Consider the following 12,904-nt stretch of genomic DNA (forward strand, 5'->3'; position numbering starts at 1 on the left):
AAAGACTGACAGACAGTGAGCAGCTGGTATGGTAGTTAGAGCACTGAATTCCCATATGGCCGACCCCAGTTCAGGTCCCGAACCCAACAGCTAGAAAATCATGCCGGGCACATGAGGTTGCATGCCCAAGATCCCAAGAGAACAGAGAAAGGACTAAAATGTGGTTCACGCCCCCCCAGGGTAGGAAGGGTATTATTTCTCACTTTCCCCCTTTGTTTCTCTCTCCAGTGAGTGCATATGCTCTATGGAAAAAAACAAAAACAAAAACAAAAAACACCCAAGACTGATAAAAGAAAAACTGGAAAAGGACACAGACAGACACATTACAGAGAACCAAGGACTAACTGAGCCTCCTTGGTTGGTGAAGAACCACATGTTTTATGACAGGCCCAGTGTCCACCAGGCACACCGGTCTGTGGCATAAATCAGACAGAAGGATATCGGTGGGCACTGACTGGCAGCTCCCACAGGGTGGCATACATAGAAGTGATTTAGCACTATTTACTGACCTCTAAACATTCATATATTTGACTCAGCAATTCTGCTACCAGGTATTTTATTTTGTTTTTAAAGAGAGATTTTTGCTACAGGGTGCAAGCACTCACTAGAGAGACAGAGAGACAGAAAACAAGAAATCACCCCCTAGGGTGGATGGCCATGCTGCAATCCCTTCTCCTCCATTCTTCTTTCAGGATTTTGGGCACGCAAAGAACATGTGCCCCACGTGAGTTTGAGGCTAGCAGGTATGGGACTCAAACCACTGTTGACGACATGGGGAGTCCAGTGACGTAACCATTGCGCCATCTGCTGCTCCTTGCCACCAAGTTTTATGTACATGCACTCATATTCACAAAGACTTGTCTCAAGGACGTTCCCTTCAGTACCATCTCATCATACAAAACCTCAGCCCTGAGGAACAGCATGGAGTGAGGTGTTCCCAGAATGGAACCCAGTGAGGCTCAGTCCCCAGACCAGCACAGAGATGAGGTGTCCCCAGAATAGAGCCCAGTGAGACTCAGTCCTCAAAATGGAGTCCAATGGAGCTCAGTAACCCATAACAGCATGGAGTGAGGTGTTCCCAGAATGGAACCCAGTGAGGCTCAGTCCCCAGACCAGCACAGAGATGAGGTGTCCCCAGAATAGAGCCCAGTGAGACTCAGTCCTCAAAATGGAGTCCAATGGAGCTCAGTAACCCGTAACAGCATGGAGTGAGGTGTCCCTAGAATGGAAGTCAGTGAGGCTCAGTCCCCAGAATGGAGTCCAATGGAGCTCAGTACCTCAGAACAGCATGGAGAGAGGTATCCCCAGAATGGAGTTCAATGAGGTAACAACTGGTTTGTGCACACCTATATGGGGAAAAGACTAAGGGGTCCACAGTAGGGAGCTGGCACCAATGATTGCTGTGTTTGAGCTTTCTAGAATCATGTGCTGTTTTTTCTGATTTATTAACCAGATACAATGCCATGGCATGAGCTCAACAAAGCACAGCTTTCTCTTGAGTCACAGGTGAGCTCTCTCAGCAGACAGAACACCCCAGTACAGAGGTCATGAACAGAGAAGCACAGAGCACTCAGCCAACCCGGCCACTGTCCTGGCAGCATCTGAGATCCTGGCCACCTCCAGTAGCACAGAGTGACTTCTGTCCTGCCTGTATGCCAACCAGGCTTCTCCGGGTTGTCCTCAGAAAAGATTCCATGTGAGTCATAGAAAAGGGACAGTCCTACCTAGGGTCCCTGTGCCCACTTTTGCTAGTTGAGAACGGAGGTGCCAAGTAAGCACCTAACGTGCTGCACAGCCATAGGTCTGAGGACAGGACTGAGCACAGCTCACACCCACCCTGATGCCATGCCAACCGGCAGCTCCTGACCTGCAGCCTGCACTGACCCCCAGGGGACATGGCCAGGAAGGGAAGGAGAAGCCTGGAAGCAGGTGAGTACTCGCAGTCACCCCTCGAGCACTTGCTCCTCGAGCTCAGGAGGAGGCACTGGGAACCTAAGTCTCAGGACAGCAGCCTGCAGTCGCCAACGCACTATGCCACCTTCCCCACTCGCAAGCTCTGTTTGTGACTCTGGGATGCCCGCCAGTCCAGCAGCCCACGAGGAAGGATGGTAAGTGGCCCAGCAGGAGATGGGCACCACTGCACAGCAGGAACGTGCTAAGAACCTTAACAGCACCCAGTCACTGAGTCCAAAGTGTCAAGTTTGGAAACAGCAATCCACATGCTCAGATGATTATCTCCAAGCCCACCATCTCTAGGCAGGAGGGGTTTGAAGCCCAAGATAGATGGCTGAACAGCAGCACCCCAAACAAGGATGGAACACCCAAAAGAGCTACCTCCCTTGGGAGGACAATTTGGAAGTAGCCTGGGACAGAACCACAGGGAGAGAACGTTCTGGGGCAAGCCTGCTGATAATGCCGGAGAACCTGAGGGCCCCTCAAGGCCAGAGGTTTCAGAACGTAACTCCAGGACCAACTGAACACCATACCTAGCAGCAGGCAGCCCTGCCTCCTCCCTCCCAGCCATCACAGGAAGGAGCAGGGATGTGAGTCTCATGGGAGACCCACAGGGTAAGCCTGAGATAGCGGCCCGTGACCTCAACTGCTTGGCAAGAAAATCCAGGCTAGGTAAGACTCAGGCACATGGGGTCTGCGATAACCACAGGCAGCCAGTGGATCCTGTCTGAACCAAGAGCACAAGTACATTTCAAGGACCTGCAGACCAAGGTGCTGGCCGCCTCCTGAATGGGAAAGATGGTACCATGGGCTCCAAACCAGGTGAGTGACTAGCAGGGGGTATGTCTGGGTGAGAATCATGTACAAGATAACACACACACATGTGTACGCGTGTTTGCTTCTGGAGCCAGGACATGGGCTCCTACTCTCCAGGGCTGCTTATTTGTCTGTGCTATAGTGGGCATACCCCATGTTTTCAGTTATGAAATGTTCAGTGTTTTGTTTCTATGGGGGCAGGGGAGTTGGGAGGGAGGTGTTTTCAGACTGGGTCTCACTCTTGTGCTCTTCTGTCACAGCCTCCCAGCTGCCAAGATCAAGGGCGTGAGCTCCTGCACCTGGCCTGTCCAGGCTGGCCTGGGAACTGAACCTAGACTCCCACGTGGCCCTAGCTGTATGTGGCAACACCTGGCCGACAATGCCACTGCAGCTAAACCAAAATGCTCCTTCTTACAAATGCAGTTTTTGGTGAGGGTGGTTTCGCATAGTCAGGTCTTTGCCACGGGCATGGCAGTGAGGGAAGGCGCAGCTGGGCAGTATGTGTGGAGGACCCAGCTGGCATGCCACACTGCTGGTGCAGCACCTGCCGGGACTCAGGCAGGACCAGGTGAGGGCACATCATAGCCCAGACTCCTGAAGTCAGCCTTTACTCCCTGCCCACCTCCCCACCCCTCCCCTGTGCATGCAGCCATCCCACCTCTGTGAGATGCTGGCCACCCCATCAGGCTGGGCTCCTGGCGCCCAGGATGGTACCTAGATGTGGTCTCCTCGTGAGCTGAGTGAGCCTGCTGCATATTCTACTACTGTACATTTAGGCATTGTTAAGACAACTTGAATGCAACAAAGGCCTGGCTGGTAGGGAGCATGCTCCAAGTCGCTGCCCCTGCTGTGGGACAGTGAAGAGGTGGGGTCACTGTGATTCTCACAGGCACCATACTGCCTTGTCACCTCTGTACCTAAGTTTCCCCAAAATGGACTAATTAATTCCCAGAGCCCAAGAGGATCTTACAGATAAAGGAACTTATTATGGAATGTCTCTTGCTGTCACCAGGAACAGAAGACAGGACAGGACAGAACTCAGCAAGTTGGCTCCTGACCACTGTTGAGCTGAGATGGAGGAGATAACTGAGCACACAGCCTGAGACAAACCCTCAGTACCTTGTGACTCTACATGGGCAGGCCCAAGAGCTGCCACTGAGCAGGCCACTCGGAAACACCCACCAGGCCTGCCAATCCCTTCTCCACAATGCACCCTCCCAGCAGGTCAGGCTTGAAAGCAGCAGACACAGGCTCCCACGGCTACTGGCCAGTGGAGAAGCATCTCACAACGGGCTCAGTGGGGCCTACATCCTCCCACCAGCACACATACGACGGCCACCACACAGAGCTATGAGCATGACGAGGGTGTCACCCGTCTTGCTCCCCAAGCAGTGACCCATGGCTCAGTCCTGTTCTTGCTGTACCATGTGAGAAGGCAGGTAAGCAATGAGCATGTGCTGCCTGGCCTGTGTAGAAGTCCCTGACTACACAACTGTAGAGGGACCACCAGCAGTTAGCGTAATGGCTATGTCGCTGTACTCCTTCCCATGTAGTCTACCGCAGTTCAAGCCCCGGACCCGGTGGCTTAAATTCACACTGGGCACGTGTGCGTGCCTGCCCAAGATCCCGAGAGAAGAATGGAGGAGAAGGGATTGTGGCGCAGCCATCCACCCTGGGGGGTGATTTCTCACTTTCTGTCTCTCTGTCTCTGTCTGTCTGTCTGGCAAGCACAACATGCCCTATAGTGGGGGGAAAAAAAAAAAAACAACCTTTACAACTGTAGAAAGGGTCTCTTAAGGGTTGTTTTTATAAAAACCCCAAAAGACAGGCTTCTAAACCCCCTCAGACCCTTATGTGTCAGAAGCTCAGGTTTGTGAGACTCCTGGCATCCACCCGCCTCTAGTGGAGCCTGTCCTTCCAAACCTGGGCCAACCCAGGAAGAGTGCCATAGATTTGCTGCCCCCTGTTGGACACATCAGCAGTACAGTGCCAAGGAACTCATAGGAGAGACCACCCAGGCAGAGAGGGTGCACAGAACTCCCACTAGCTTGGGGGTAGATGGGAGAGATAATGGTCTAGTTGGCAGTCACCTGGGCAACCTGGAGAGCCAGACCTGTCCTCTGCCAGGTCTATCCATCCTGCCTATAGCTCTGCATTGCATGCCAGGTGCCTATTTGAGAAGAGAGCAGACTTACATCCTACACATCCCTGCTATGAGAGAATGAAGAACCAGAAACAGAATTCTACAGTGTGCCCTCGGACCAGCTCCTCCTGATGGCACAGTGCCAAGGGACACAGTCACCAACAGCATCACAGCTGTTGGCTGGGCCACCAGACATGTACTCAGGCTCACCATAACAGCCTGAGCTAGTCACAAGGTAGGGAGGTACCTGGAATGGGGGAAGCAAGAGTCAGGGTGTTCACTCTGGATCCTCCACAAGCTCAAGGCCCCCGCAGAGCAAACAGAGAAGCTGGAAGCTGCTTCAGTTGGGCAAAACCGGATTCTGCAGCTGATGGGGGCTGTCTTTGCAGGGGTGAAGGGGCAGCTCTAGGCCAGCCTTCTTCTATACCCACAATTCCTTTCCTCCCCAGCAGTGGGCAAAGCCACAACACTTCACGGCCTCATGGCCCATGGCTGCAAGATGCACAACCTCTGGTCATGAGAAAGAGCAAGCCCAAGGAGACAGCAAAGGGCTGGAACAGATGTGGCTTCAGGGCTGTTGGCTCCCAAGACTCTGGCAAAAGCAGAGGAGACACCACCAGCAAAGCACCCCCAGGGACCCACAGACCCACAGCTTGCAGGGCTGCAGGATGCAGAAGGGTACAGAAGGGTGCAGAAAGATGCAGAGGTGCACTTGGGGCTGGCAGGGGCCTGCATGTGCATAGGGGAAGCCATGCAGCAGGCATCTGTCTACTGGTGATGGGCCACAGCCTCCTCAATGCTATTTCTTCTGACTCAGCCCAGGGCGAGAAGAATATGGCATTAATCCAGACAGACAGGCACCCACAGACAGCCCCACCTTCACAGCGACATCACTGGCCCGTGTAGCACAAGCCTCGGTTCCACCAGGGCCCTAGACAACCAGGAGCCCTGAACAATGTTGGAGAACAGGCAGGGGCAGGGTGGGGAGAGGCTGAGACAGAAGAATCCAGCAGAGACCTAGGGCACTTAGACACTTCCCTAGCAGCAAGAAAGGGCCTTGGGCCCCAGATCAAGGCAAGCACCACCCCCCAATACCTGTGGGACTGCCCACCTGGTGTCTGCCCCTATGGGGTTGTGCACCATGCGCTCTGGTTCTTCAGACCAAGGGGCAGAGGAAGCCAAGCCTGTTCCCTCCACATGGACCCTCCAGGAGGCCTCAGGGTCACTTGTATCCAGCCCAAAACCACAGCAGTTGGGCTGGGGACACAGAGATGCCAGGCCAGGACCACAGCCTGTGCCACTCCCAGGATGGAGTCTGTGCTAAGGTACAAGGTGATGGGCCACAGAGATACCCACATGGCAAAGTACAGCCCCAGAGGGTGGTGCCTCAGGGACCACTCTCAGAGGACTGCACTGCAATTCAGATCACCTGCTACTGAGCCTTCCCAGGGCCATGGAGGCAGGAATCATAGCCACAGCGAGCGCAGGGCCATGGGTTCTTCTTTACGCCTAAAAACCAGCACTGGCTCTGACTCTGGGCTAGGGATGGGGATCACCGGGACCCTCTACAACAGGAAGGAGTACATGGCCCAGGTGGATGAGGCCACACATTGTGCTCTCTGGGGCCACTGGTCTGGTCACCTCACAGGGTCCTCCCTAGAGAGAAACAAGGAAGGGGCATTTGTTAAAGATACCTAGATCTTTCTAGATGCAGCTAGTCCTGAGCAATTAAGAGGTAGGTCTGTGACCACTTTGTGAACAAGGGGACTGAGATTTGGAGAGTCCCACTACTTATGAACAAGGAACTGGGACCAGTCCAACTTCTAGGCAACCAAAGCCCACCTACACACAGCCTAAATCATTTGACAGGACGCAGTGATACCAAGTGATACCAGGCACCGCTGTCAGGAGTCCACAGCTGTTAACTCCTCTTAACCTTAGACCTGCATAACTTAGGGGTTAAAAATCTCCTTTGTGTTGTGGGTTTCTGGGGCCAGCAGGTGGCATGGTGGTTAAGGGCACTGGAATCCCACGTGGCGAAATTGCAGTTCAAGTTTTGGACCTGGCGGCTTGCTTTCTCACTTTCTTTTACTTTCTCTCTCTCTCTCTCTCTCTCTCTCTCTCTCTTGCTTACTCACTCTGTTCCTCTCTGGTCAAAATTAAAAATAAATAAAGTTAAATAAAATAATTCTTTTAAAAAAATGAACCTCCTTTGCACAAGCAAAGCTAGGCTGTGTGACAAATGCTGGTAGAAGTGCTGGTTGGCACAAGCAGAGGCTGGACGCAGTGTCTACAGCCCAGCCTAGAGCACCTGGGTGGAGGCCCAGCCTCTTCTGAGGACCCCTAGCCCTGCCAACTGTGAGGACATCTGTTCAACCTTCATATGCAATGCTGGTGCTGTGAACTGGGCATCTACAACACAGTCCTTCCCAGCCCACGGTTTACAGGTCAGACCTCGCAGGTCATCCTCCTTTGTGCTCCCCTTTCTTGGCTGAGAGGACATTTACACCCTGGGAAGTGAGAGCCAATGATACCTTGGTTAGAGCAGCCTAGGAAGCTCAGAAACTGTGCAGATCAAGGCTACAAAGAGCTGTCATGCTGCCTTGAGCATCAGACATGGTGGCCAGGCTGCACACTGCAGCAGCTATAAGAACCCCAAGCAAGAGACAGGAGGGAACAGTCGTGCCAGCCTAGACAGCACTGAGAAGATCTGCTGTCCTCCCGGAGCTCTAAAGCAGGATCCTCAGGGTCCCCAGAGGTTGTCTGCAGGTGTGTGGGGTTCCCATAGCCTAAGTGTACCCAGTAACCAAGATAGGTACGACAGGGAGGGAAGGGTGCCTGGGGTGATAGAAGTGGGCAGCTATCCCTGCAGCCATGCCCAGGGAGGCCCCACTGTCACTCCCAGTCTCATAGTAAACCATGGCTCCATCCTGCTGCTTCACCCTGTCTGAGGGGACAAGACGTGTGGTTCTCACTGCCAAGTGCCAGCCTTCGTAGCTGGAGCAGCCAGGGCCATTCACAGACACCAGCTCACCCAGCAAAGAGGAACCTGGTCGTGGGGAGCTGGGTTTTACAGAGCAAGCAGCCAGTGGGGAATGAGCACTCAGCGCAGACACAGGACAAGGCAGCGCTCTGACTGCTGTTAGGGCACTAGCAGATGCTTATCTCGCTGTCCCCTGGGTCCTTGGAGATCTATCCCAGGCAGGCTAGAAAGACCCTGGGACTGGCTGGGCATTTGCCACCTCGGCCACAGGATGGACATCTGTGAACAGGAACCCACATTCTCGCTGAGTCCTGATCTGGGCCAACAGTTCAGAATGACAGACTGACAGACTGAGAGACTGCCATCACGGCCACAGGCTGAGAACCATGTGCTCAGGAGCAGACAGGGGGACACCAAGTGGCCAAGAGCCCAGTGCCAAATGACTGAGCTCTGATGGGGCTGGGTGAGCCTGAACTGTGCCAATCTCAGAGCTGCGTTTCCTTCAGCTGCTCAGCCTCAAATTGCAATGCCCACTTGGAAGGACCCTGGTGAGAAACAAACGAGAAGGGGGAGCCTATGAGTAGGGGGGAGCCTATGAGGGCATCCTCCAATACCCTCCTACACCAACATGAGGGGGCGAGGGGTGGGCAAGCAGCTCCTCCTTGTGGGGCCAGAGACCTGGGGTACCTTCCCAGGTACGTGTACCCAACAGGCAGGACAGTGTGGAAGGGAGGAGAGAAGGAAGGCTGAGAAAGTAACATGCAAGAGGGGCAGGAATCATGGAGATCTCATTAAGAAAATCGTAAAGACTCATTATAAACCCAGAGAGAACACAAAGCTGGCCTTGTGCAGAGGGTCCCAAACAGAAGTAACTTCCTGTTAATTTATTAAACAATAAAGCAAGTTTCAAAACAGGAGGCAAGGAGGACTTTAGAAGCAGTGTTGTTACAGGGCCAGCAGGTGGCGTGGTGGTTAGGGACATTGGACTCCCACATGACCAACCATGGTTCGAGTACCAGACATGACGGCTTGCTCTCTCACCCTCCCCCTGCCACCCCATCCCTCTCTGGTCAAATTAAAATAAACAAATAAAGTTAAATAAAATAATTTAAAGAAAAAAGTCCTTAAAAAAAAGAAAGAAAGAAAGAAAGAAACAGTGTTGTTACCACCCACCGGCTCCCCCAGAGAATTAGAAGGAAACCTGCTGGAAAAACCTAACCACAAGATGGACCAGGAGAACCATCAGTACCAGAGAACGTCCTTTGCAGTACTTTTTAAAACTCTTGAGAGTGACTTATATGAAGTAATACAGAGCTAACTCTGTAAGATTAGATCACTCATTCAAGTTTAAGAAAGTGACCAAAACACCTCAGGGAGAGACTCTGTGAACCTCAGGGAGAAACCAGGTTCCTGTGGCTCTGCCCTGTGGGGCCCACACTGCTGCCCACATGCCCCCACCCCCAGATCCCTGGTAGCAGCAATCCTGTGTCAGGAAGGTGCTGGGGCAAGACGCCACTCAGAGGCAAAACAGAAGCTGCAACCTACTCTGGGAAACTATCCTGATAAACAGCCAGTGAGTGGGAGGGATCCCATGCCCAGAGGGGGCAGGGAGGACAAGGAAAGAGAAGACTCCACAATGAGACTGTGAGACCATGAAAACCTGCAGCAGCAAGACAGCCCATGTGACCCACAGAAAGCAACCGATATAACTGCAACCCCCACTGAAGAGCTGTTCACAAACTGCAGATGAAAACCTGGAAAAATTATAGAAGACTCAGAAGCTGCTTAGTTACTTGACAAGAAAATGATTTAAGAATAGGATCTAGGTGCTTCAATGAAGTATCATGAGATCATGAAGAAAGTGTTAAAGTAGAAGACAAGGGGCCAGCAGGTGGTATAGTGGTTAAGGTACTGGACTCCCACATGGCTGACTACAGTGTAAGTCCCAGACCCAGAGGTCTGAAACTCACGCCAGGCACATGTACATGAATGCCCAAAATCCTGAGAAGAGAATGGAGGAGCAGAGACTGCAGCATGGCCACCACCACTCCTTCCTCCCCCCCACCCCAGAGGGTTGATTTCCCACTTCTGTCTCTGTCTGTCTCTTCGGTGAGCACATGCACCCTATAGCAAAAACAAGTCTCTCCTGAAAAGAAAAAAAAGTAGAAGACAAAAGGACAGCTACCTACAACTTTAAAGGTGAAAGTGCATAGTAGGATTGAAATAATGTAAGGAAATAAACACAGGAGTATAGCACAGGGGCCTCACACTTGAATGTGCCCCACAAATGCACATGCTGAAATGGGTTGCACTGTGGCATTATTAGGTGCAGACTTCAACTGATTAGTGTCAAAAGGCAGGGCCTTTGGGGCATGATTTGGCTTCAGGTCTGTAAGGAGAGGGAGAGAGGCAGAGACAGCTCAACTCCAGCTCCTGCCACAGGATCCCTATGCAGCCGTAGGATCCCCCCTCCAAGACTTGCATTAGGTGTAGCCCCTAACTTTGGACCTCCAAAACTGTGAGCTAAATAAACCATGCTCTTAAATTGCACAGTCAGGCATTTTCTGTGATTAGCAACAGGGCTCTGCCCAGAGCAGTAGCACTGAAAAAGGCCAACAGTCCAACCCTGGGAAGTCTAGGGGAGAGCCTCAGGGCCTGGCTACTACTGGTAGTTTTTTAAATTTGTTTGTCTTTTAAGAGAGATTTTTTGACATAGGGCGTGTGTACTTGCCGGAGAGATAAAGAAACAGAAAGTGAGAAATCATCCCCCAGGGGGATAGCCACAACACAATCCCTTTCCACCATTCTCTTCTCTGGAGTTTGGGCACACACACAGATATGTCCAGTGTGAGTTTTAAGCTGCCGGGTCCAGAGTCGATTACGTGGGAGTCCAGCAATGTAACATTACGTCATCTGCTGGTCCTGCTGCTGGTAGTTTTAAGTGCTAAACTGCACTTGCAGCAAAAGAAATCATTAGTATCTACCATCTGTCCCTCCCCAGAAAGTGGCAGGTGGGAGTGGAGCCCCTCAGGTCACCTCCTACTCCTGGGTACTCCCATAGACCAAGGCAGTGCTCTACCCGAAAGGGCCCCCAGCTCAAAGATAGAGCTTGGGCTGAGAATGTTGGCTGGGTCAGTGAACATGTGAAGGTCCCAGAATAACAGTCAGCAAACCAAAACCACGGGCCACGCCCCAGGAGCACTGACCTGCTTCCACACTGGAGACGCACAGGGAAACGGGGAGAGCTGTGCAGCACCATGAACCTCATTTGCACCCATTTCTACAACTAGACTGCGACGAGACCACCATGAAAGCACGAGTGCTGTGTGTTCACTTGACATTAAGAAATTACAACATTCATTTATCTGGGGTAACAGTGGTGTTGCAGGTATGTTTATGGTCACTTTTTTCCCCAGGGTTCCCACCACGCAACATGCACTCACTGGAGAGAGACAGACAGTGAGAGTGAGAAATCATCCCCGGGATGGCCATACCACAGTCCCTTTTCCCCCATCCTCCCCTCAGCATTTTAGGTGCACACATACATGTGCCCAGTGTGATTCTCAAACGGTCAGGTCCGGGAATCAAACTGCGGTCAGCCATGTGGGAGTTTAGCACCTTCCCCACCACACCACCTGCAGGTCCCTGTGGTTACTTTTGTTTGTTTGTTTGTTTTCCTTTTTTTTTTTTGGAGAAGTTTTCACTATAGGGCGCGTGCACTCGCCAGACAGAGAGAGACATAGAGACAGAAAGCGAGAAATCACTCCCCAGGGGGGATGGTCACTCCGCTATCCTTTTTCCTCCATTCTCCTCTCAGGATCTTGGGCACGCACGCACACGCGCCCAGCGTGAGTTCTAAGCCACCGGGTCCAGGACGCAAACCGTGGTCGACTACGTGGGAGTCCAGCAACATAGCCATTACGCTAACTGCTGGTACCCCCTGTGGTTACTCTTTTAAGGCCCCTGAGATGTGAAGCCCCTTCCAGCACTGAGGAAGCAGAACATACATACAGCCTGCTCTGCTGTCTGGAATGTGAACTTTGGTGCCAGGCATCTGGAACAGCTCAAGATATCAGACTTACGTCTTTCAGACATATACATTCTTTCTTTATCTTAGGTTGGTCCTATGACCCTAACATTCTTTTCCTACATCAACAAAAACTTCTCTTTAAACAATTTTAAATGCCTTGTAGTAATTTACAGCTTTTAGCCTTTATAAACTGCTGTCTTCCCTTGAGTCCCCCTGGACACTTATCTCTAAATCTGTTTTCCAGACGGTGATTCCTAAGCCCCCATATAGAGTTTTCTGTTCTTTATGTACCCAGACCTTGAAACTCATCGATGGAAACATATATTAAGGACTTCACAAACAAAATGCTATGAAGTCTGGTACCTGCTCCATAATCAATCCGATGTGTTGAAGGCAGTGTGGGGTTTCTTTATCCTCTCTAGTTTAGTACCTCTATACATTTTTTCCATAGAAATCAAATCCTTACCAACCACACAGGTCACCCAGAGGCAGGGGAGTGACCACTGAGGTGCCTCAGCCCACCTCCCCCTCCTCACCTCTCCGGATGGATGCCAGGCTCCTCTCATCCAGCTCCAGCCTCTGAACCAAGGCGCCAGGGTCTATCTTGGTCCCGGCAAAGATGTCGGTGCCAACAAAATTCCAATCCTAGTGTGCCCAAGAATGAGGAAAGAAAGAAGACAACATGAAACGTGCTCTGTGGTTTCAGAGGGAACCGTGAGGCCAGTCAGTGGCAGGGAGACGACATGCAAGGACAAGGATCTCTTGGTTTCTCTAGGACCTGAGGAAAGTCCCTTACCTGCCAGGGCTCAGGGCAACCCCACAGTTACCAGGCCAACCTCAGGTTTCCTGCATCAAGATCTGCAAAGATCATGAACTCAACACTTGGCAGGCACTAGACTCTCTCCCCAGCCCTTTCATCCTAATCTTACTACATTTCTCCCTAACTCATAACCGTTGTTTCATCTCCACAAACTCTTTC

At 51.8% G+C, this 12,904-nt stretch overlaps 1 protein-coding gene across 3 annotated transcripts in view; it reads right to left on the reverse strand.

Annotated features, from left to right (window-relative positions):
* Window positions 1-12,904, reverse strand: part of SLX9 (SLX9 ribosome biogenesis factor) — a 37,641-nt gene that overhangs the window by 20,296 nt on the left and 4,441 nt on the right. For 2 of the 3 annotated variants that reach the window (XM_027768633.1, XM_006169415.3), the window contains exon 2: window positions 12,462-12,570. In XM_027768633.1, the coding sequence (XP_027624434.1) occupies window positions 12,462-12,570 (109 nt within the window). Of the gene's footprint in view, window positions 1-12,461; window positions 12,571-12,721; window positions 12,895-12,904 lie in introns of those variants that run through there. The other variant, XM_027768634.1, reaches the window with a different exon arrangement.

The sequence above is a fragment of the Tupaia chinensis genome, unplaced genomic scaffold (genome assembly GCF_000334495.1).
Source record: "Tupaia chinensis unplaced genomic scaffold, TupChi_1.0 Scaffold147038_1, whole genome shotgun sequence".
NCBI lineage: Eukaryota > Metazoa > Chordata > Mammalia > Scandentia > Tupaiidae > Tupaia > Tupaia belangeri.